Source organism: Hemitrygon akajei, chromosome 12, assembly GCF_048418815.1.
Source record: "Hemitrygon akajei chromosome 12, sHemAka1.3, whole genome shotgun sequence".
In the NCBI taxonomy this organism is placed as follows: Eukaryota; Metazoa; Chordata; class Chondrichthyes; order Myliobatiformes; family Dasyatidae; genus Hemitrygon; species Hemitrygon akajei.
In genome coordinates, this window is record NC_133135.1 from 40,121,107 (window position 1) to 40,147,978 (window position 26,872).

The 26,872-nt window shown below is 38.5% G+C and overlaps 1 protein-coding gene across 1 annotated transcript in view; it reads right to left on the reverse strand.

Annotated features, from left to right (window-relative positions):
• Window positions 1-228: 228 nt before the first annotated feature.
• Window positions 229-26,872, reverse strand: part of plpp3 (phospholipid phosphatase 3) — a 133,367-nt gene continuing 106,723 nt past the window's right edge. The window contains exons 5-6 of the mRNA XM_073062951.1: window positions 14,369-14,545; window positions 229-1,184 (exon numbers count right to left, since the gene is read on the reverse strand). Of these exons, the coding sequence (XP_072919052.1) occupies window positions 1,065-1,184; window positions 14,369-14,545 (297 nt within the window). The 3' untranslated portion in view covers window positions 229-1,064. The remainder of the gene's footprint in view (window positions 1,185-14,368; window positions 14,546-26,872) is intronic.

Below are 26,872 nucleotides of genomic sequence, written 5' to 3' on the forward strand. Positions count from 1 at the left end.
AGGGGGGAGGGAAAGATGTGCTTGGAAGTGGGATCCCATTGGATCCCACTGCCAATACTCTTCACTGTTTTTCCAAAGGGAAGTCTGACTTAAATAGAGTTTGTTAAATTATTGTCCCACGTATTTGCTTTAAGAAAAGGGTGAATAATTACATCTTAATTATATTTGAATGTAATGTGTGCAGCTGAGAGAAAAATGGAAATCTGAAAACTAAACAATAGCACGCTGTCCATTAGAAGCTTTTATTTCAAAAGCACATAACCAAAACATACAGCTAATTACATCAGAAAAATAGTCAAATGTTAACATTCAAATTCTACAAGAAATAAGTTGAAGCTAAACATTTTTTTTACAAAACATAAAAATATAGAGTACTAACAAATGACTTATTGTGATGTTTATTATCGATGCAAGTGGCTCTAGCTGTAGTTTTATCAAACATTATCCCCACCTCAAAAAAGCTTATAATACTTTAGTTGACTACATACAAAATATGTTTTTTTTTTAAATCAATGCTATTTTTTAAGCAGCACTTTGTAAATAACACAGGTCAAGACACATAAACAGTTTTAATTGCAGTGGATAAAATATCTAAAAAAGATTGATTCAGAAATAATATTTTACATAGTTATCTTGTTTTAGTTTTTTATATATTTATATATAAAATATGTAAGTTTGCTGCAGTGGTCCTTGTCACATAAAATGAGATGGCCACTGTTATGTTTTTGCATATGATGTTTATTATAAAGTTTCTTTTCCTTTTGTTGAACAAATGCATTCATTCATTCATTCATTCATGGCCAACTTTGACCAGTTCAAACAAATTCACAAGCTTTAAGTTTTCATGCCTTCTCTGTGGTTTTTGTGGTTTGATTAAAATGCTGCTATGGTACACGTTCCCACAAGATTGTGGATAGAATGTCTTTCCCCCTACATTCTACTGTCAGATGAGATTAGAGAGCAGCATACATGCTGTTCAGCAGTCACTATTTTCTCACCAGCACCAGCTTCAGTCCATTTTGATTTGTTGCTGTTAGAACACATTTCCCATATTGCAAAGGTGATTAGCACATCCCATGATGGTTGTTCCTGTCAATGATGTCCACAGGAGTAATTATCTCTCTTCGCACAGGTGGAGGGGGTACTTTCATCTTGGGTTTAAAAAGATTGGACACGTAGAAGGCCTACGAGTAAAGTATGTTATAGATTAGAGATGGTGTGTAAAAACATTATTCTGTGTCAATCATAAGAGGTTCTATCACAATTCAAACCTAAAGAGTTTAAACAGCATTATACATAAACAACATTTTTTTTCTTTGCATTCAGTGTATATGATTTTTTTCTGTATGAAAATGACAAGCTGATAGGGGAGTTGTCATGAATAGATTGAAATATGAGGAACAGAGGGTTAGTTGCATTGACAATTAAGTGAATGTGTCATCTCTGGTTCATCAGACTCCTTCCTGTTGGGTATCTCAGTTAACTCATCAACAAAGAATTTCTATCTTCGTCATACCCCAAACAAAGTATTTATTTGAAATTTTGCTGTTACAAAGAAAAAAAGTAAAATTTTGCATCACAATGATTTAATTTATGAATGAAGTTAATTCTATTCTGAGATTGCATTACTTGGTGACTATTTTCTGCTCTGTATTTCCTTAAAGGCACACTCTATAAGAGCAATTTCTGTTGAGTGTACATAATATTATAAAAGCATAGTGGACCAATGATGCTACCAAGAGCTCCATTCCCATAGCTACACATGAAATTAAATACCTCATCCCCCTATTGTCAACTGGCAAACACTGTACTCAACAGACTAAAAGTTCTACATATAGTCACTGTCTTTCACAGTAAATATATGATGCCTTCTGGATAGTAATTTCCCCATACATGTGTTTCCCCATACAAGAACTATGGGTGACATGGTTGCGTTGTGTTAGCATGATGCTTTACGGTGCCAGTGATCAGAAGTTTGGGTTTCAATTCCCGTTGCTGTCTGTAAAGAGTTTGTACTTTCTCCCCGTAACAGAGGTTACAGGGAGAAACCTGCGACTGTAATGAAACCCAATTTCCCTCGGGATCAATAAAGTATGTCTGTCTGTCTGTCTATGACCGTGAGTTAATGAGTTGGTTAATGAGTTGTGGGCATGCTATATTGGCACTGGAAACATGGCGACACATGCACGCTGTACCCAGCGCATCCTCAGACCGTGTTAATGCCAATGACATATTTCACTGTATACATGAAACAAATGAAGCTCATCTTTAAGATGCAATTCCATTCCACATATAGCATTGGAAGTATAAAATCTCACCTATGTCTGGGAACTAGACATCCACATACCTTGGTGTAAGTTAGATATAATATACTGTAGTTAACCTCAATATTTCAGCAAAAAGTAATTTTCTTTTTTTTTGGATATCACTATGCAATTTCCTTAGTTATTGCAGTGTGGTTGTAGGATTGAGCTTTGCACAAATCGACCACTACAGTTCCCACTTTACTACTGATGATGCATTTCAAATATACATAAGAGATTGTAAAAAAACACTAGCTATCACAAGATCACAAATGGTGCTACACCTTTCTACATCTTTTTCCACTCCACATACAGCACTGGTGGAAAGCAATTTAAGGGAGAAAGGTATATGGTAAAATGTCTACACATTTGTTTCATTGCAGATACACACACACACACACACATACACAAAAGGAATCCTTCAGAGACCATTAGCTGGAGGTCCAGATTGATTCTATTTTCCCATTTCCCACCACACCAAAAGCAGTTTGAGCCATGAAGGCACAGCTGCCAAAGACAGTCAATGAGCGGATGCAATATTAAACTCGCTTCCTGGCTGCCCAATTACATCATCAGGGTACTACAGCACCCTTTAATCTCTGGAGGCAACTAGAGAACAGGAAATTTTGAAGGGCATTGGTCTGACAGGAAATTCTAATGGCTTCAAAGCAAAACTTTACATACAAAGCAAAATTATTTTCCAAGAAGGCTGTAATTGTTATGCATTTACTGTATATTATAGGTGTTGTAGTTAATGACCTTTTCCACCAGTAAAGTGTTGGGAATATTAAATTTCTCATTCCTTAACAAAAGCTCCAAAAATTTTGAAGTCTGCATCGTGGGTGAACCCACTTCTTGGCATTAAGACAGATAGAAACAAATTTGCAAAATTTGTAAATGAGGAGGTTATATATCCATTTTGTATTTGATTGGATGCACTAGAAAACTTCTACAAATGTACCAGGGACAGCATTCTAACTGGCTGCATCACCGTCTTATGGGGGTGGGGGAAGAGGCTACTGCACAAGATTGAAGTAAGTTGCAGAAACTTGTAAAATGAGTCAGCTCCATCATGGATACTAGCTCCCATAGTATCCAAGACATCTTCAAGGAGCGGTGCCTTAAGGAAGACAGTGTTCATCATTAAGGATAACCATCACCCAGGCCATGCTCTTCTCTCATTGTTACCATCAGGAAGGACGTACAGAAGCCTAAAAGCACACATTCAGTGATTCAGGAACAGCTTCTTCCCCTCTGCCATCTGATTTCTAAATGGACATTGAACCCATGAACACTACCTCACTACTTTTTCATTTGTTTTTTTTGCATTACTTATTTTAACAACTATTTAACAGACATATATATACACTTAATGTCATTCAGTTTTTTCCACTATATTTATTTATTCAGTATTTCATTGTACTGCTGCCTTAAATTTAACAGATTTAACAGCATAAGCCGGTGATATTAAACCTGATTCTGATTCTGCCTGTTATAAACAATGTAGATTACACTGAGATCTTGGCCCAAGGAAGAGAATGAAAATCAGTTACGAAATGATGCCCACACACTCACTATCACAAAGCCCGTATGCTTCAGCCTGATCTGTTCTTTTCTAACTGAGAAGTTTGTGGCTTCAGGATCTATCCAGTGCTCTAACCTATTCATTTTTCAAGAGGTGGACATGGCTGGAAAATAAAACAGTATTTAGTGACTACCTCTACCCACCCTTGAAAAGATGAGATGTTCAGCCACTCCTCGAACTGTAACAATCCTTCCTGTGATGGCAGTCCCACAGTGTGGTTGAGTGACAAAGTTCATGGTATTGACTCCTTGAAAACAAAGGTATGGCAATATACTCCTAAGTCAGAACATGGAGTGGAGCTGTCAGATAATGGTGCTTCCATGCTCCTGCTGTCTGTATGCTTTGTTGCAGTGGAGGATGCAAGTTTGGGAGGTATTAGTGAAGCTAGCATGTAATTCCTGAGCATTTTAAAGATGCAACACACTGCGGTCATGTTGCATCTGCACAGAAGGGAATGAATGTTCAGGGTGGCGGTTAGACTGCCATTCAATTCAGCTGCTTTGTACTGAATCATGTTAACATACATAAATGTTCTTGATGTATTTTGCCAAACAAGTGGAGAGAAGTCCATCACACACTTGATCTGGGCTTCACAGAAGCTGTGAAAACTGAGGAATCTTGATATTAATTATTCACCCAAAGATACACTGCCTTTGATTTGCTCCTTTAGCAGAAGACTTTATGTGCTGGATCCAGTTAACTTTCAAATAATACTGTGCAATGTCCAATAAGCATCCCCATTTCAGACCTATTGATTTAACAAAACAACTGCAGATGATTAGAATGTTGTCCTAAGAAACCTCCGTAAAGTTCTGGGACCAGAACCAGGCCTGTAACAACTATATCGCCTTTTTGTATGTGAAGCATAACTCTACTCGGAGAACGAGTTTCCCATTGACAAGTTTTGGCAGGACTTTGATGGAAGACTCTCTCAAATGTGACCTTGCTGTTAAGGCCATCACTGCTGACAGGAGAATGCACAATGAGGCATGGTGCTGAGTGCTGAATTAAAGGAGTGATATGTTGTCAATATGTGCTGTTTCAGATGAGATCTTACATCCTGACTTCACTCTTCAATAAAAGATCTCTGGCGTTATCAGTATACGATAATGACCCTCAACATGTGTTAACAAAACTAGTTAAATACTCATTTATCTCTTTCCGTTTTCTGGGCCTCAGCATTTGTCCATATAACCCCAGTAAAACAGATTGCAAAGCAATTGATTAGCTGTCACGTGCTTCATGAGATTTTATGATATGAAGTACAACAATGCACGTTCTTTCTTGCTGGTCAAAATAACTACCACGTTTAATGAATGAACAACCCTGTACCACCAATGCATTATGGAATATGCAAAGAAACAACAGCTTGTGACTAACAAGTCAATTCTGTTGTCCAGCACCAAAATCTGCTTTCTGATGTTATTATTACCATGCATTCATACAATATCCTGTTGAAAGCACATCTCTGTTCTTTCTATTACAATGCCGTGCCTTTAAACGAACTTAGACTATTTTAAGCACATTCAACTTCCTTTACAAAACAATCTGTACTAAAATATAAACTCAAGGGGATATGGAGGAAAATGAAGTTTCTCAGACTACACAATTCAATTGCAATGAATTGTCCAAAGTCATCCTTTGTCTTTTAGCCTGTATGAATATGTTCTGAATCTGTTATCATGAAATGGATTCACAATTTCAGAGGAGCATGTATTTTATAACTGTCATCAGGTTTATTGGCACTCAACAGAACTCTAGGATATAGGTTTCTTACACTTCCCACAACATTTCTGGGGAAAAAAAAATCCCACATACTATACAAGGACGAGGAGATTGTATGAGTATGTACATGTGTCCGTGCATGAGTGTATACTCGTAATATTAAAAAAGTGGTATTTAACTAATAGTTATGGAACTCTTTTATACAAAAAAGTGTCAAACAGAAAAGCACTAGGCATTCAAAATGAATCCCATTGTAATCTATCAAATGGATTTTGCATAAGAAGGTAACTAACCCTGAACTCCCCCATCAGTAAAGCCGCAGTCGCTGTTTACCCCTCCATCATGGCCTTGCCGCAAACATAAAAAGAGCTGAATATCAGCAGTGATGATGAATGAACGAGGCTGCATTTGGCTTTTCAAGCACCATGTATAGTAGTCAGCTGTGCTTGCTTATGTGCAGTATACTGTTAACCCTTAGTCTGCGCTCTACCATGCAGAAAGAAATAGTGAAATGAAACATGACGTAGAAAGGACAGGGGGTCAGTCAGTAGTCACCTTCTACATGACACACACCACAAATCAGATGCAAATTATCATGCCCTTAAAGTTTCACCTTATAATGTTCACACAGAAGTGTCATGAATCCATGTCTTCCCTCTAACAAGGGACTTAGTACAAGTGACATGGATTGGAAAATCATGGACCAGCTGTTAATAAACAGGATACTGTGTCAAAGTGAGGACAATCTACCATACAATCCACAAAGACTTGGTTCAGTCTTGGCTTTGCCAGTGGCATCAAGGTCATTACATCATTTGTTAAAAGCAAGCATAATACTTGCATTCACAAATACATATTGAATGCCTTGTATATTCAATACCTCAGAAACATAATGTGCACTTACAAATTCAATTTGTTTTTACATTTTACAAATGTAGAGCTCCAATGAAATCAGAGCTCTGTTCAGTAGACTGGACTATTGAAGAATCGGTCTAGTTGTGCAATTCAATAGAAAAGCATGAAACAAACTCTTAAAGCAATAGAACACTACAGCACAGAAACAGGCCCTTTGCCCCATCTAGTCCATGTTGACCCATTAATCTGCCTAGTCCCATCGACCTGCAACTAGATCATAGCCCTCCATACCCCTCCCATCCATGTACCTATCCAAATTTCTCTTACCTGTTAAAATCGAACCCGCATCCACCATTTGTACTGTCAGCTCATTCCACACTCTCACCACCCGAGTGAAGATCCCCTTCGTGTTCTCCTTAAGTTTCCCACCTCTCATCCCTAATCCGTGACCTCTAGTTCTAGTCTCACCCAACCTCAGTTGAAAAAGCCTGCTTACATTTACCATATCTATACCCTCAATTTTGTATACCTGTACCAAATCTCCCCTCAATCTTCTAAATTCTCGGGAATAAATTCCTAACCTATTCCACCTTTCCTTATAACTCAGGTCCACAAGTCCTGGCACACCCTTGTAAGTTTTCTCTGCATTCTTTAAATCTTATTTACATCTTTCCTGTAGCTAGGTGACCAAAACTGCACATAATACTCCAAATTAGGCCCCTTATAAAATTCCAATAAAACATCCCAACTCCTGTACTCAATGCATTGACTAATAAAGTTAATTTGCCAAAAGCTTTCTTTAACAACATTATCTACCTGTGATGCCACTTTCAAGGAATTAAGGATCTGTACTCCCATGTTGACTAAACCTAATCAGTACCTGTCTATCCAACAACTTAAATATCTGGTCCCTTAGAACACCTTCCAATGTCTCTCTCACTACTCATATCAGACCCACCAGCCTATCATTTCCTGGCTTATTCTTACAGTCTTTCTTAAACAACGGAACAAATTTAGCAATCCTCCAGTCCTCTGAAACCTCACCCATGGCTGAGAATGTTTTAAATATCTCTGCTAGGGCTCCTGCAATTTCTGCCCTTGCCTCCCACAATATCCAAGGGAATACCTTGTCAGACCCTGGGGATTTATTCACTCTAATTTGCCAAAAGACAGCAAACACCTCCGCTTCTGTAATCCGTATAGGATCCACGACCTCGCTGCTGCATTGCCTCCCAAGGTGCAAAAAATACATTTAAAAATCCCCCAACTCTTTTGGCTCTCCACATAGATTACCACTCTGATCTTCCAGAGGACCAATTTTTGGCCCTTGCTATCATCTTGCTTTTAATATATCTGTAGAAGCCTCTCACCCATTCTTCACTCAGAGGATTGTGAGAGTATGGAATGAGCTGCCTGCACAATGGTGCATGTGAGCTCAATTTCAACATTTTAAGTGAAGCTTGGATGGGTACAGGGATGGTAGGGGTATGGAGGGCTATGGTCCCAATGCAGGTCAATGGGAATAGGCAGTTTAAATGGTTTTTGGCATGAACTAGGTGGGCCGAAGGGTATGTATCTGCACTGTATTTCTCTATGACGCTAAGCCCTCAGGATTCTCCTTCACTTTGTCTACTAGAACAACCTCATACCTTCTTTTAGCCCTCCTGATTTCCTTCTTAAAAGTGTTCTCTTGCATTTCTTATACTCCTCAAGTACCTCATTTGTTCCTACCTGCCTACACTCATTATGCATCTCCTTCTTATTCTTAACCAAGGCCTCAATTACTCTCGAAAACCAAGGTTCCCTAAACCTGTTATCATTGCCCTTTATTCTGAGAGGAATATACAAATTCTGTACTCTCAAAATTTCACTTGTGAAGGCTTCCCACATACTAAGTACACTTTTACCAAAAACATTATGATCACGAGATGCAAGGTGTATCCCTGCACAAACTTCTGTCAGCTGCTCTGTCTCATTCCCTAACAGGAGAACTAGTATCACACTCTCTCTCGTTGAGGCATCTATGTACTGATCAAGTAAACTTCCCTGAACACATTTGACAAGCTCTTTCCCATCCAGCCCTTTTACAGACTGGGACTCCCGTATAATATGTGGGAAGTTAAAATCACTTATTATCACAACCTTATGTTTCTTGCGACACTCTGCAATCTCTCTATAAATTTATTCCTCTAAATCCCATGGACTGTTAGGTAGTCTATAATATAATCCCATTAACACGGTTATACCTTTGTTATTCCTCAGTACTGCCCATAAAGCATCACTAGACAAGCTCTCCAGTCTGTCCTGACTGAACACTGCCCTGACATTTTCCCTGATGAGTAACGGCATCCTTCCCCACTTAATGCCTCCCACTCTATCACATCTAAAACAATGGAACCCTGGAATACTGAGCTGCCAGTCCTGCCTCTCCTGCAACCAAGTTGCACTAATGGTCACAATGTCATAATTCCACAGGCTGATCTATGCCCCAAGCTATTCGTCTTTTGTTCAATACTCCTTGTATTGAAATATACGCAGCTCAGAAGATTAGTCCCACCACACTCAACCTTTTGATTCCTGACTTTGCATGTAGGCTTAACAACATCTTTCCCCACAACCACTCCACTATCTGTTCTGGCTCTCTGGTTCCCAACCCCCTTCAACTCTAGTTTAACCCCCTTCCCATACAGTGCAGTACTAGCAAACCTTCCCGCTAGGGTATTTGTCCCCTTCCAGTACAGCTGCAAACCTTTTTAAACAAGCAATTTGTCCTACATACAGAAAATGCATGTACAATAATTTCAGACCAAAACTTAATTTGCTATTTTCTATTCTATTACAGTAGTGTCTTTAAAATGAAAGGCAAAAGCTCATTACGTACAGTTATGAGTAATGGGGCTTCCTTCCAATATCTGGGTGGTAGAAATGTGTGAGTCAGCCTTTACAACCCCAGCTCCAACAGAACAATGCTATGTCGTGTAACAGATATAGACATGAGGATAAAGGTCACAGCTTACTACTGCATTATTAAGCAGCCACAATGTGTTCAGGAAAAATACACCATTTAATCAGGATCTGATGAGCTATGAGTGAAAACATTCTGAATCCATTAAGCCTCTGTTAGTAATCAGAGATTTTATTCGAAAGAAAAAATGAATTCTGGTTAAAAGTAAGTCACAAGGACATTATGCTCAGAAATGACTATCTTTAAACACCAAACTCAACAATTTTTCAAACAAACTCAACTACAAGAAATGATTACAATATTATTCATGCCTGATAAGTTCCTTTAAGGAACAAGGGAGGATGAGAGATTATGATAAGACAGCTTCGGAGCCACTCCTGAAATATAAACAAGGACTCAGATTTCAGGTTTCAAGAAACCAAAGGATTCAGATGAAGCAAAGGAGCTCTCTAACCATACCAGGTTACACGTGCTGCTTTGCTTGGCTGCAATTAATGTGCTTGTCCAGCTCCCCTAAACCCACTGTCACCTCAGTCACGGGCGATCGCCTAGGCTTTTGCACGAGCTGCTGGTGAAAGTAGGGTGCGGACAACCCTGACTCTGATCATCAATGAAGCTATTTCCTTCTCCTTACCACGATCAAAGTTCTAAAAGTTATTTTTCTTTTAATTTATTGAGATACAATGCTGGGAACAGGCCTTTTGGCCCTTCAAACAGCACCACCCAGCAACCCGATTTAACCGTAGCCTAATTATGGTACAATTTACAATGACCAATTAACCTACCAACCAATACACCTTTGGACTGTGAAAGGAAACAGAGCACCTGGAGGAAACCCACACAGTCACTGGGAGAACGCACAAACTCCATAAAGAGTCATTTTCTACTTCTGAAATCAATCAACTGCAATTATTTTCTTCTTTTCCATTAATTGGGCAGTAAATTATGTGCATAAATCTACATTTCAATAAAAATATGTGGCTTGAAAGGCAGAGACTGACAATTACAAATATCAAAACAAGTGGACCAATATTAATGAATGACATACAGTAGAAATATGTACAACTTAATATTTAACTTTGCTCAGTTTGACCAAATGGATAATCCCAGTTAAAAATCCCTAATCAAAGTAAAATAATGTAGTATAAAATTATATCATGTTGTAATACATATATTTATAGATCTTCAAATTACCCCTTCCTCAAAATGCTGCAACATTCTTCAGACTGTAAACCCTATAATAATATTGCAAGAGTAATCTTTGTGGTTCCCAAAAATCTTTTGGAGCTGTTCCGAGGAGCCATAACCATAAACTGAGTGAATACAAGATGCCACAATGGAAAATATGGGTGGGTGTACACAAATCTCTGATTAAACTGGTTGTTGATAGCTATTCCAAAATTCTGTTAATAACACTGGGTTCTTTATTTATGAATTAACATCATAATGTCATGGACATAATTGTACAGCATAAAAATGGCCCTTTGTCCACACTGACCATTTTACCCGTTTACACTGATCTCATTTGCCCACATTAGATCTTTCAATGCCTTATCTATATAAGCACCTATCTACATCTCTTAAACGCTGTGATTGTGATTTAACACTTCCTCATCTGAAGATAGTCATGTCTGCGTGTAATATCTTTGTGACTAACAGTTAACCAGAATTCGAACTTCTTTTTCTCTCAATAAATTCTCCGAATTTGAGTTTCAGATATCCTCCACGCTCTGTGTGATAACTGACATATACTCTGAAGGTTAAGGAAACACGGGACCGGTGTCAGGAGCAACAAATCATTAATTGTACAAAGACACATGGGAAAATAAGAGGCATAGACCACTCAGTCTACAAGCCGTCTCCACTATGCAATACAATCATGGCTCAATCTGTCTAGAAATCTATCCACAGTTAGCAACTTGAGCTCCTAGTATTCAGCATGCTTACCAGCATATGCGTGAAGAAAGTTCACCCAATCTCACTCCTAAATGATATATCCTACATTCTGAGAATGTAATCCTTACTGCAAAACCTAAAGCCTGACTTCCTCGTGCAGTGGAGAGTGCTGGCCACCAACGAAGGGACCATGACAGAGTCCGTGGCTACTGAGACAACTTATGATGAAAGTATGCTTCAACTAATCTTCATCACAGTCCAAATGCTCATCACTTCACAAGCTTGTTTGAATCGCCTGCAGAATTTTCAAGCAGAGTTCTCATTAACCCATATTCCTAATGCCTTATTCAGTAACAATACCCATTGCCAAGAAATTCAACCCAGCTAGAGGAGCAACAAAAGATGAAAAAAAACTGTCACTCTGTCCAAAATTCACAGATACAAGCTCGCGTACTGCATTCCACATACTGTGCCTGTTAAAAATGTGATAGGTATGTGGTATGTCAACAGACACGTGGCCTTCAGACAGGGGAAGGGAGAAGGATTGCCCTACAGTTTGAACTCAAATGAGGATTTCAATGGGACAGTGTACAAGAGAAAGCAAATGGGTATACGCACCAGAATGCTTGCTGCATTGCTAAGTCTATCAAAAAGCTTGGTGCAATGTCAAGTATATGGAAAAATCTAACTACAAACTAGCAGAAGGAGCCTGTAACTTATTATTCCAGCATAGATGTGGTAGCCAGCTGCATTTCGGTACCTGTGGATTTAGTGCCGGAGTGCGATCTGACTGTGGTGCCTCAATGCAGAGCCACACAAACCCTCAGTGCCTGACTATGGATGCTCACACAATGCCATAATAGCACTGGATCCCTGAATTCAAGGGAGGAATTGAGGACATCACTACTCTTCTACCACCTGTCCTCCCAACACGTTATGAAGATTTCTGATGTGCCACACAATGGTGGTGGCTGTGACTCTATAGAACACAAATCCACTGTGCTCACTTAAAATTACATGATCTAATTACCAGCACCACTAGTGCTCAGACCAGGCTGTAAATGATCAAAAAGAAGGAATTCCATTCAATGCAGGCACTTCAAAGCTTAGAGGTCAAAACTGTCTGAGCCAGGCCATTGACAACCTCCTCAGCTGAAAGTCAGTAGCCGTCCAGCCTAGATACTAGGATATTCGAAACATACTAAGAGAGTGGAGAAAGATGACTAATTGATGCCTGCCTTGCTATGGTCATGGTTACAAAACCATTATTTGGAATGGTGATTTATTGGGCTCTTATTGTTACATTGAGGTCATGAAGTTATTGTGTTGTTTAGTAATGGAAAGAGGGTACGGAAAAAACTGCTGTGGGAAAGGGAAATAGGGTCATAGTCATTGAAAGAGCAGTCTGAGCAATTGTTCTCTGACTGACCAGAAGGGAGCTTCTTACGTCATCTCTTCTCCTCTTCCCATGCTTCATCCTAATTGCACTAATGATCTGGAATTCTTGCTGGAGAAAGTAGATTCAACTCTGACTTTTGTAAACAGATTTAGTAAGTACTGAAGGAAAAACAGTTAACAGAGCTACACGGAGAGACCAGAAGAGGACTCAATGGGCCAAGTGGTCTCATTTAGTGCTCAAACAATTTCATGATTATAGGCTCTGTTTATATAAAAGAGGTCTGCACAAAGTATAAAATATTGTAAAAATAACAGTGTGTAGTTCTCAACAGTGACCTACTTATTCTCCAACGGGTCCATCACATGAATATAATCAAGCAATGCATAATCCTGGCATTCTTTTTTTTAACCAGTTAAGTACATTAACTACCTTTGGGGAATCAGCCTTAAAAAGACATCTTATTGGACTCAGGACTTTAACAGCTTATTGGAACCAATAACAGTCAACAAAATCTGGACTCAAACTCATTCCAAATATCCCTTTTGAAGACACATGTATGCGTGCAATGACTAACTCCTACAATGCACCAAATAATAGCATTTGTGCAAAAGTGTCAAGCTAGAACTCAGCTACTCTATTCACAGGGTGTGTGCAGGAAATGGATATAAAGTGTAGCTGTGAAGTGTACATGACTGATGTAAATGCCAATTCCATGGTCCTAATCTTTCTTCCATGGCCTTGCCTTTGCATTGATCTACTGCCATTTCCTGAGCACCTCCAGGAGTTCAGTGAAGTACAATCTCCCCCGTGTTAGAGCTTTCATGAAAGTAGGCATTTAATGCCTAGTTACATCAGTAAATGCATCATTATATCATTTATAAACTGCAAGTGTTTGAATGTGCCTTCAATTACATGGATGCTTGAAACATGTTTATTCAAACAATCAAACTCAAATTCTAACTGTTCAAGTGGACAAGCTCAAACAGCAGTCAGAAACTTACTGTATATACCTAAAGGCCCATACACCTCTTTACCGTGATGGAACAGCTTAGTGGTTTCTAAGTAAATATTATTAGTTCATAGAGATATGCAGACTCAATTTAAACCACGTTAAGATGTTTGATGGTTGCTGTACTTTTTTGGTAAAATCTGGCTCTATTTTCAACTTCACACATAAACAGTGAAAGATTCTGATAAAAGCAGAGGACTGCTGTCTTGATGTTGACAAATGATTCAAAGATAAAGGCAGAAGCTGAAGTTCTAATCTCTACTTGTCTTCTTTGAACTGTTTTTCTCCTTCCTTCAGTATAAGTTAAAGTGCTTAGACTGACTGAATGCAGATATACACTCCCATATAATTCAGATGTCAACTAAGGGAAACTGCGTCCAACTTACCCAAGAATGATGAGCACACATCTTAAATTATGAATAGCTAGTCATAGAGAAAAAAGTTGGCAGTTTAACTAGAGCAGGTAATAATTTCCACACTCTATACTTCGTCTGTTCTCAGTTCCCAGGGAGCTGCAATTGTTGAGAGTCTCTTTTGAATTGTTGAATCATAGCCATTTAAGAGCTGCTTTAGGCTCTCAAGCATGGATTTTTCTCAGAAAGACTGTAAAATACAATGACATAACACTTACAATGAAATAAGCCACCAGGGCTCCCTGCGCAAAGCCAGCCAAAACGTCTGTGGGATGATGCTTATGGTCTGAGACACGAGACAGCCCAGTGTAGAAAGCCATCATCACCAGTGTGAACTGGAGCAAGGGTCGAAGGAGTCTGCCTCCTCTCCACGTGAAGCGGGCCTGTAGATAAAACTGAAGAGATAAAGAAAGGAACGTTTAGTTTCTGAATTTAGTGTTGCTTTTTCTTACATTTGCCAATGCACAAATAAAGCTAGTGAAGGGTCTCAATTCAAAAGGCCTTCCCTCTGTAGGCAAAGATGTCACCTGATCTGTGCTGAGGAAGGGTTTTGGCCCAAAATGTTGACTGTTTGTTCATTTTCATAGATACTACAGTGCCTGGAAAAAGTTTTCAGCCCCCAACACTTTGTTCGCATCAATGAGTATTACAACCAGGGATGTTGAACAATTTAACTGAGAATTCTTATTTGTGAATTACATACTCCTTTTTTCACAGCAGAGTAAAAACCACTGGGAAAATCATAAAACATGAAAAACTAAAAAGTCAACAGTTCAAAAGTACTCATTCCCACCCCCCTTGTTCAGTACTTAGTTGAACCACCTCTCACATCTATTACATCTCTATTAGCTTTGCACAACGTAATGGAGCAAGATTTGCCAATTCCTCCTTTCAAAGTTGCTCAAGCTGTGCCAGGTTAGTTGGTGAGTGACGATAGACAGCAATCTTATGGTCTTGCCAGAGATGTTTGATCAGGTTAAGGTCAGGACTCTCACTGGGCCACTCAAGGACATTAATTTTCTTCACTGGAAGCCACTCCATAGTTGCTCTGGCAGTGTGCTTTGGGTTGTTATCCTTCTGAAAGCTGAATTCCCTCCCCAGTTTAAGCTTTTTGGCAAAGGCTGGCAGGTTTTCATCCAGGATCTCTCTTTATTTATAAGCATTCATCCTTCCATCAATCTTTCCAGATTTCCAAACACTGCTGCTGAAAATCATCTCCATAACATGATGCTACCTCCACCATAATTTACAACAGGGATTGTGTAACCTAGCTTATGTGCAGTATTAGATTTATGCCACAAGTACCACTTAGTGTTGACACCAAGAAGTTCCACTTTAGCCTCATCTGACCAGAAGACCTTCTTTTAGTTGTTTACAGTATCTTCTAAGTGACGCTTTGCGGGCAAGGATACACTTTTTTTAAGCCAGGGCTTCTTCCTTGCCACTCTTCCATAAGTAACCTTTTTGTACAAGAACTTAGAGATTGTGGATCCATAGATTTCATCTCCAGTTGCAGCCCTGACTTCTACTGCTCACTCAAGAATGATTATTAACAACACAGTGGCCTCCCATATTAGTACCAGACTTCTCTGGCAACTAAGTTTAAAGGGATGGCCTGATCTAAGCAGTGTGGCTGTCATTTCATATTTTTTCCACTTTTTCACGATGATGAACACTGAACTCAGAGGTATGTTCAATGCCTTTAAGATGGTTTAGTACCCTTCCCCAGCTTTGTGCTTCTCTGTTATCATTTCCCTGACTTGTCCTGAATGGTCTTTTGTCTTCATTTTGGTTTGACCTGTTGAAAATCTACCATATTGTTGGACCTTACAGAGAAAGAGAAGGCATTGATAGTATTCTTATAAATTCATTGAAAACAGGTGATCCTCCAATTTTCTACATCAACAAATTGGGTGAGTTGGTAAGGTAATATATTGATACTGAGGAAAGTTAGCGTAGCAATTACAAAGGGGATGAATACTTTTTCAGCCTCTCAAATTTGGTAAATTGTTGACAGGTTTTGGAATTGTTCTTTTGATGTGACACGATGCACAATGTTTTGTAGATTAGCTCAAAAAATCCTTCTTCAATACATTTTAAATTTAGAAAACAAAACAGCAAAATGTGAAAATAGTTGTGGGGGCTGAATACTTTTTCAAGGCACTGTACTTGATCTACTGAGTTTCTCCAACAGTTTGTATTTTTTTTGTTCCAGAATGCAGCATCTGTACTGCTGATGTCTTTCTTTAAAATACTAGATAGTGCAAGATTTAAAATAACTTATGGGAAATTTAACGGTATACAAATCAATGTATTACTGAATTTAAATAAAGTTACAAACCTTAACTAGGTTTAATTTTATTTCTATTTAACTTCAGTAGCTTACATTATATGTTATTAATTTGCTTGCTTTTTAATAGAAAGTGGCACAAGGTTAGTTCAAAATCTCCTGTTGTCACCCAGACACCGAGGTTGTATTTCCCATATACCATACACAGCTCCATTATATTCATGCCAATTTTGGAGTAGCACCAACAGTAAGTCCTGTTGGCACACTTCATGGTTCAATATATACCATATTTTAATTTAGAGTAGAGTTTTTACGATAATCTTTGCTTGTATGAAAGTAATCCACATCACAGGTCATTTGATAATATATTTTAATTTCACCTCATCACCACTCCTAACATTTTTCATATTTTTTGCTAACATCTCTGCTTCACTAATCAGTTCCAAGATGCACTTATACACTGTATGGCTAGTTCTTCTGGTTCCAAAAATGTTTCACCCTGGAGACAGATTGCTCCATTCCTATGCATACCAAAGGCCTCTCCAAAATTATATTCAGATACACTTCAGATGTTGGTGATGCTAGAATTAGAATCCAGGAATTGACCTATTATGGCATGTTGGTACAATAATTTATTGTTAACAGTACAATAATTAAATCTAAGCAAAGTTAAAACTGGCAAGCTTTAGCATCCATAAATTAATCATCAATTCCAAAGGAAAATTTAGTCATTGTAATCACACTTTGAAGTACTCATAGTTAATGGGACAAACATGTTCAGAAACAGATGTTCAAATTTAACTTCATAAACACTAAGGCTACTATTTACCATTGTTCCAAACTGGAAATCCAAACCTATGAAGAGTTTTAATGTTACTGGGTGTACCCAGATAAGTGACTGTAGCAATGAGCTGTAATTACGGTTAACAAAAAACATTTGCACAAACTGCAATAAATATTTCAGTCATCTTGCCTCAATATGGTTTTACAGTCAAGTCCTGTTTACATTGAAATGTTTCAAGTCTATATAAAATAAATAAAATATAATTTGAAAGAAAATAGCTTAGACCACACAAAATTTATCACACCACAACAATAGTCAAATGTCCTCCTGGTTTCTCAAGTGCATGTCCTTTAAGTGCAAAATTTATGTTTTCTTACTATCCGTTGTACACATAACAGAAATATCCACTTTAGATCTGTTTATTTTCTGGGTTCATTAAGTTTATTCCTCAAAAATGGCATTCTGTAACAATTACTCTTGAACACATGGAAAGGTGGAAAGAATTTGTGAAGAATAGGAAGATCAGCATTAAGAAATGTCTAATTTTTAATAGCTGAATGAAAATTAAATTTAAACCCCTGTAAGTAAGATAGTTCCTTAATCAAAGTAGAATTTGCACCTAGCCTGAGTTGATGCTTGAGTAAAGACTTTGCTACGATTTTTATCTGTAATGATTGCAAAGTTGGTTAGTTAATTTGATGGAACAGTGAAAAGGGCAACAAAGACATTCGATTGGCTAATTTACCATAGTCCAACGTCCAAATCTGATGTGAGTGCTAACAGATGGAAATCAAACAACTCAGTAAGACAGTTGGGCTATTGCTCCAAATACATATCATAGAGTTCCTAGATGACACAGTAGCACAGAGCAATCTTGAAGCCTGGAACTAATCTGCATAACTTTATGTAAATACATGGTTTAGAGAAACCAGAGAAGAAATATCGAGAGTCATCCTGGAAGCCCAGATCAAACAAGGAAACAACAAGTTTCCATAAATTGATGAATATAATATTAATGATGTCAGTGAAGAAAGCAGCCTTGTATAGTATTTTCTTAATGGTCCCATACCATATTTCCGCACATAAATATTGAAGGAAAGGATCATTTGTAAAGCATTATTTTGGAGAAATCCTTTAGAGTAATACTGTCATTTAATACAAGGCCATTTCTGTCTTAATGCTGCCAACTTGCAATAGAATACATGTCATTCAACATTAGTAACGTTCATGACTGTAATTACAGATCATAATAGGGAGAAGAGAAAGGAACACACAGTATGCTCCAACAGTCAAGCTCCAGCAAAAAGTTAAAACTGGGTTGCTTCAGTTTTAGCATTGATTTTTGATTAAATCTGGAAGCTTAAGTACTTCTTACCAAGCTTGGCACTGGGACAGTTTCACCAATATCTTGTACTTGAATCATTTCAAATTTCAGCCTACATTTTTTTGGCGCACTTGAGTTATGCAGGGTTATTATGTCTGAACAATTTGAACTTTCACAGTAAAACCCACCTAAAATAGGGCAGAGAACAAGACAGCAGTTGGTGAAGTAGCAAAAAAAAACTTTGGTGCAGTCCAGGTGAAGTTTGCATGCTCTCTTTGTAGCCATATTCCTGAATATTCCAATCATCTCCAGCATCTCAAAGATACAGTATATTGGCAGGTTCACTGCCACCAGTCAAGTGTCCCCACTGTTGATGGATGGCAGAATCAAGATAGTTTTCAAAGGCCATGTAGGGTAAGACAGTTTACAGAGAAATAAGTGGGAGAGTGGGACTGGTGGAAATGCTCTGAGAGCCAGCATTAAATTGATCGTCTTCCTTTATGTTGGAAGAAAATATCGGTAATATGAGAATCATCAGCATCAAGTGCATTTATTATCACACTTATTGAAACATGACAGAAGAAATGGCTTACATCCAACCAAAAGAAGCCTTAAACAGGTCCAGTATCTCCTTGTATGATAGCCCCCTTGCACATTCTAAAATAGCAGCCCAGTGTCAGTTTTAGGACACATTCGAAATTGGAAATTGGATTGAAATTGGAAAGCTTTCTGCTCCAGGAAGATTCATGAGAAAATCTTAGTGTGGGCAGAGTTCCAACGTTCCCACAACACTGATAACTATTCCTGCTGTAATCCACAAATGGTTAGCATTTTACGTTGTCAGTGTATGTCATCAGGCAGAAATAAACAAGGCATACTGCAGCAACAGCCTACAGTTAACTAATTGAAAGCGGTCGGCAATAGTCTGATATTTTAAATGCAACAAGTAAAGAAAACAATGAACAATAATCCCACTACTGAGATGCAGATGGCTGCACACTTCCAAGGGTGGGGGAAGGGAGTTTTGCCTCAACAGAATTTATCCTATGGCCGTTTTCTCAGCAATTTAAGGGCAGGGTTTCCCACCAATTCCAGTGGAAATGTGGTGACATAATGCAAAGAGGCAACAGGAAGCAGAGCTGTCTACTGACAAGACAAGGAAGCAAAGGTAAGTTAGCTTAGAGATTGGGAGGAGAGACCAGAGCAAAGTACTTCAGCACACTGCTGGCTTTCTGTACAAGCAGGAGGAAGAGGCAGGCTTACAACTAAACTCATATTTCAGATGTCCTTGTGTGCAACTGAAAAGATTACTGCTTATGTCAATAATGCAGGTTAAGAAAACTCCCATCGCTGAAATTTTGAGAGATTTCTGCCATTATATCCTGTTAAAGCACTATGCATGTTTAAAAAATTATGGTTAATGACTCACATTTGGTCCATGAACAATCAACAATTCTCAATGCTTTGACTAACCTCTGGCAGATTGTAAGAAATGCAAACAGCTGTGCAGAAAGTTAATAATATTTTCTGACATAGAGATCTTTTAACAATAACAGAACAGTGCATTATCTGCCATATTTTTAAACGAGAGAGCCAATACAATGTCTCTTTATGGAAGCCATTTTATGTCCTTTATTGATCGATAACATTTATTATTATTTTGTATCTACATTTCTTGAGAATCTTACATGGTTCTGCTCACCATGAGTCTAAGGGGTGTGAGAAAAGTTCTTTCTATGATCTTCATCAGAAGGTCTTCATATCAGACTCTTTATTAAAATTCAATTGCTGGTATAATAAATGCAACAGAGACAAGGGCCCACTAGAGCACAGCATATGCACTGGGCTTTCCGTCCTTATTGCTTAACCTCCACTCCATGACCCTCCCAATCTCTACCACTTCTACTTTGACGCGTTCACATTCACTACCACTTTAAGTGTTTAATTCTTTGAGAGTTTTTCAATTTTTTTTCTATTAAATAGCTTTAACTTGTACAATTATTTCATTGACAATTAATCGTTTCAAATCCTTTTCCAATGCTTCTGCGCATCAGGGACATTCAAATACATGTCCCTTCATGGGTTTTACAAACAGTTTTGTCAGAGGATACCTTTTCAACTGCTTCAAGTGCAGAGGTTGTCCTTGCCTAGCCATATGCCACAATAGACCTTGTTATTTAAAAGCAGGATGACTTTTGCCAGCAGGTCCATGTCAGTAGAACCACAGAGGCAATAGGATCAGTTTTTTCCCCATTACAAATATTAACCAGTTTCAGGAGGTTTATGGAGGTCCAAACACTGCTGGGTCTAGAGGTGCTTTTGTGACATAAGAATGATGCACCAGACAACTGAAAGAATAAAGATTGCTTTTGCTATCCTATGTAGTTGAGAAAGAGAGCACTTTAATGAATGGGGTAGGAAGTTAATGAGAAGAAAATCTCTTGGGTTGCAGGTGTTCGACTGAGGGGCACATCTGATCAGTCATTTAGTTGTTAATCTGCAAAATGGCAAACACCACTCAAAGTTAAAAAACAAGAGAAAATCTGCTGATGCTGGAAATCACAGCAACACACAAAAAATGTCGGAGGAACTCAGCAGGTCAGGCAGCATCTATGGAAAAGAGTAGACGCTTGCTGTTTCGGGCGAAGAACCTTCATCAGGACTGGAGAAAAAAAAATGGAAAGTCAGATTAAGAAGGTGGGTGGGGGGAATGAAGAAATACAAGGTCGTAGGTGATAGGTGAAACTGGGGGGGGGACAGGTGAAGTAAAGAGCTGGGAAGTCGATTAGTGAAAGAGATACAGGGCTGGAGAAGGGGGAATCTGATAGGAGAGGACAGAAGGCCATGGAAGGGGGAGGAACACCAGAGGAAGATGATGGGTAGATAAGGAGACAAGGTGAGAGAGGGAGATGGGAACAGGGAACTGTGAGGTGGGGACATTACAGTGGTTCAGGAAATCGATGTTCATGCCATCAGGTTGGAGGCTACCCAGACGGAATACAAGGTGTTGCTCCTCCAACCTGAGCGTGGCTTCATCACAGCAGTAGGGGAGGCCACGGACTGACATGTCGGAATGGGAATAGGAAAAGGAATTAATATGGGTGGACATTCACCATTCATAGTTCTTCAATTAATTTCAGCAGGTGCTGAGGGATATACACAATTATAAAGTTGGGATGATATGTTTTACTACACTCAGTGTCAATGACCACACAAACCAGGTAAGGTGCAAGTTTAATGCAATATGCACTTCCCTTAGTGATAATCGTAACTCAAACAAATTTGTACAACATCCAATACCTACCATTCCTGCTCTGAATAGCACTGTCAACTAGGACTGAATTTGGACAGATACAGTATTTCTTTGTATGCTTATGGGCTCTAAAAACCAGATTACTGTTTTGAAATTGACTCCATAGTTAACCTTGTAGCTCAAACACATAATTCAGCCCATCACTGAGAGTTGGAAGTAAATATAGGATCCAATGGTAAAATAAAATCATATCAAGTCCATTCATATTTGCATATATTAAAATATGCAAATATTTCTGCAGGTGTTTTTAATAACAGTAATAATAATATCCATGTCTTCATAGACAAATGGGTTTGTTTTTTTTCTCTAATAGGAGTTTTCTCGACATTGCCATCAACAATTAGCAGCAGTTAGAAAATGAAGCATGCAAACTGTTGGAGGGAAACACAAATGTAATTAATGATAGTTTAATCACATCTATAATATAATCAAGAATACATTTTAATTTCTAAACTACGTCACGAAAAATGTAAACATTGATTAGAAGAAATATAATGATTGAAATTGTAGCAAAAATATTGACAGTGGCAGCTGCGGTAATATAATTCAGTGGAGCTTAACTAACATTTACTGTAATTGTCACATTAGCTTAATATTATGAGAGTGCTTATACACTTGTTAAAGTATTAGGCATCTTTTATTCGCATGTGTTATACTTTAAAAACAGGTGGCACCGAGGCTTGGGAATAGAAACTTTGCGTTGCATTCCCATTTAGTGAAACTATGGTCCTTTGTGCCAATGAGTTTGCAGAAGTTGTACTATCTATGGTCAAATAACCCAGAATCATATAGCTGTTCTAGCACATCTGTGCCTGAGTCTCAGTGCCCACTATCCCTAGCGATGCACTTGAGAGTTCCCATGGCCTTATTCCCAGTTTTAGACATTCCATACAACCACATCATACCATTTAAGCATTTCAGAAAGCATGAAGATAATGAGGAAAGTTTGATGAAAACAGCAAAGTTCTGAGAAGCAGGTTTGGCAGTGGTGGTGGTGGTGGGAGGGGGGGGGGGTCCATCATTACCCAGAAATTCAAAGTGCAGCAAAATGGAACAACCACATAAAAATGTGATACCCGAACTCTCTCCGTTCACCCAGAACGGCACAAGTCAGGGAGCGATGAATTCTTCTTCAACTTGCTTGGAAGGCAGTAGTGCCAACACTGACTGCATCTAGGACTAAGCAGCACACTGATTGATGCACCACTAAAAATTCTTTCCCACCATCACCAATACATAGTCAGCTGTATGTGACCACTTACAAATACACTGCAATTACATATCCAACTTATTCTGATAGCACCTACTAAAACAACCATTTCCTCTCCCAAAAAGAGCACGGATCAATTCTGAATAACCTAAAATTCAGTTTTGTAGCATGGTGTTCATGGCACTGCATGTGCAGAAATCACTTCCTTCCAGAGCCGAACATAGTTATGATAGTTTTTGGTCAAATTCTGCCATTCCAAAAATTCTTACGGGCACTTCATGTTCGGTTTGCAAGCACTGAGAAAAGTTAGTTTGCTTTATTCAGAAACTTTCCTGCCCTTGGGCACTCAGCCCAATCAGGTTTAAATAGCCCTGCTTAGTCAGCAGCAGCAAGATTTAAAGAAGGTCTTCTAAGTTTTCCAGGTTCCCTTTAACTTTTAACTTACTTATTCACCTTCAGCTTCCCCTCTCCAATCTAATCGACAACCCTAATTACCCCCACCCTTTACCCAACAACATGTACCAACCACTTGTGATAACACACCTTTACTGTGCCAATCACACATTCCCCCACCCTACAGCTGACTCTCTGTTAAGAGACATGCAGCTCGACAACCCATCCAATACTTCTCACTAGTGACAATGGGCTCCAGCGTCACAGATCAAAATGACCCTCATCTGAATTTATTACCATTCCATACCACCCCGAATCCACTTAACCCCAACCTGTCTCTCCCTTGAGCTCCAACTCAAGCCAGCTGACCTGAGATGTACCTGTTTTTTCTCTGTGTAACCTGCACTGACACAACAAGCAAAGCCCTTGCTTGGACGATACTAAATTTTCAAGTGGTGGGCCCATGTCCAAAACATTCAGTGGTAAGACATTAATGGAGCCTCTCTGGGTAGCAATAAATTCCAAGGTCAGTTTAAAATATCAAACCAAACAAAAATCCTTTATCTGAAAGCATTTCCCATCAACTTTTCACTTATAAATTCCTGAGCCTACATTTATAATGGACACTGCCTACATAAACTATTCATGCATTAATTCAACCCTGCTGCCAAGTGTGACACTGTACCACCCTTGTCTGCTCATTCCTCACTCTGCACCGGAGAGAACCACCTACACTTCAATCAACACTAAATTGCATCTGTATACCCTGTTCAATTTATACTCTATTCCCTCCCTCCAATTCACCTGAAGACAACATTTGGTTTTGGCTTCCTGAGTGTAACACCACAGGGGATAAATGAATAGAACGTAAATTGAATACTACTGCTCAGTACACATAATCCACAGCAACGCTCTCCAGGTTGGTTTGCACCCATTGAACTTTAAACAGCTGGTTTACTGAGAACAATGCTGAGTTATTCAGTCCAATCCTATTCCATAATGAAAACTTTCACCACATGATTTAGAACTGGTCCTGGGCTGCAAGCCAGGAGGTTTCGATCAAAGTTAAATGTAACTCACTAACGTATTTTAACTTCAATAAAACCCGAGAGCAACTAATATTTTTAGTACATCTCTCCCTCAAAACTTTCAAACCACAGCAATACTTTGCTCCATAAAAAAGTATACAAAAATAAGTATTTAGCGAGTAATAAAATTCTGGAATTGAATGAAAATATTGACCTGAAATTTTGTTAAACGATATGCCCAGCACATTACTGCCGGCAAGTTGTGCTGTAAGTTCCTGAGAATCTCAATAACTCCTGCTAGATCTTGATTGAAACATAAAAGTCATGCCATATTTGTTCTTTAGGTTCCATTATGCATGAAATTGTAAGTTTAACTCACAAAGCCATTATTAACGCTGGAGAGGCAGTGCAACTCTTAGGAAATGAAACTGCAGAAGTTTTGCAACTATTAATACCATTCATTTCAAGGCCATAAAGATAAACTCAAATATGCTAAAAAAAATTATAGATTCTAGTGAAGAGGAAGGAAATGAATTATTTAAATTCAATCATCATAAAATATCAGACATTTGGCTTGAATATTTTTGTCCGAAAATTTTAGTCATAAATACAACAGGATCCTCAGAACTTGAGCTTGGCAGCTGCCCAGGTCGAATTATGTAAAGGTCACTCATTTCCTCCCACATGTCAGGGTTATGCTGGGTGGTAGGTCAGCTGGCGATTGTAAAGTGCAAGTGGTCAGTGCAGACTTGGTGGGCCAAAGGGCCCATTTCGGTGCTTTCTTACTCTATTACTCTAGAACCTCTTGCGAAATGACATGTAAGGTTGAAGGGATTCAGATTTAAGAGTAAAAATTACTCCCTAGTTCCTTACGCTGTCAGATAAATTGCAGCCCTGCAATCAGATGTGATAGAGAAGTTCAAAGGGCATTCAAACTACCAACTGTAATTTGAGAGCTGCACGCTCAAATAACCACTAGATTAAAGTGACAAAGAAAAAGGTTCATATATATTCCAGATCACTGAATTTAATCCTAGACTTTTAGAGATTAGAAGAGAAATCCTAATTAGATCCAGAATACAAATCCATTGCCTCAAGTTGTTTTGATATTAATGCCAATCAGATTGGAAGCAATCAGCAATGCAATAAGCCAGCTCCCAGAATTTACATTTTACAATCCAGTTTTTGTAACCTGATGATAAATTTATGGACAATATTGTTCATATTCTGTCATAGACACAAAGAAACTGCTAAACTCCAGTGAAAAATTCAGAGCAAAAATCCAAATTAAACAGTAACAATATAACAACTGCCAGCACTAGAACGCTTGAGATAAGCTTAATTTTTATAAAACTCCCTACTTCCAGAATGTAAGTCTTACAACAACATTGAATGGATTTCTTTAAGACAATTGATTTTGGGAAAACCATCACTTTCATATGTTATTTGTGTGGGTGTGGGTTTTGGCAAAATGGCCACAAATCTGTCAAGACCTGCTCTGGAACGTTAAAGGAGCTTGAATCATATTAAATTCAATTATGTCTACAGAGATGAATGAAGCAAGTTCAAATAAAGACTTCACAGAAGGATTTTTAATACTATATATTTTCAACAAATGAAATACACACCTGGAAAGAATGATTAGATTATCAGTAATTATATGAAGGGCATATCAACCCAGGTAAATATCGATCTGTGCTTAAGTCAGATCTGTCTGTATACAGCTTACACCAAAGGAAAAGCTATGAGACCTAACTATATTATCATCCGTTGCTACAATAAATACATTTGCCACAATCTGAAAATCTGAAATTTATGAGATGTCAGGGGTAAGTTTTTTACTCAGAGAGTGGTGAGTGCATCGAATGGGCTGCCGGCAACGGTGGTGGAGGCGGATACGATAGGGTCTTTTAAGAGACTTTTGGATACGTACATGGAGCATAGAAAATTAGAGGGTTATGGGTAAGCCTAGTAATTTCTAAGATAGGGGCATGTTCGGCACAACTTTGTGGGCCGAAGGGCCTGTATTGTTCTGTAGGTTTTCTATGTTCTATGTTCTTATAATTTGTAATCATAGTGCCATGGAATGGCATGGAAAGAAGCAGGCCCATCAGCCCAATTTGTCCGTGTCAACCACACAGCTCATCTACACCAATCCCACTTGCATACATTAGGCCCATAATCACTCTGCTCTTCAAATACCTGTGCAAATGTAAAAGTTGTAATTACATCTGCCTTTACCACTTCCTCTTACAGCTCATTTCAGCTCCTCATTTTAAGGGTTGCACTTAAAGCTGAACAAAAAGTTAAATACTGTATCAGTACATTTTGTCAATGGTTCACCTGGCGAGCAACAGTTAATTGATAGGCTACCTGCGGA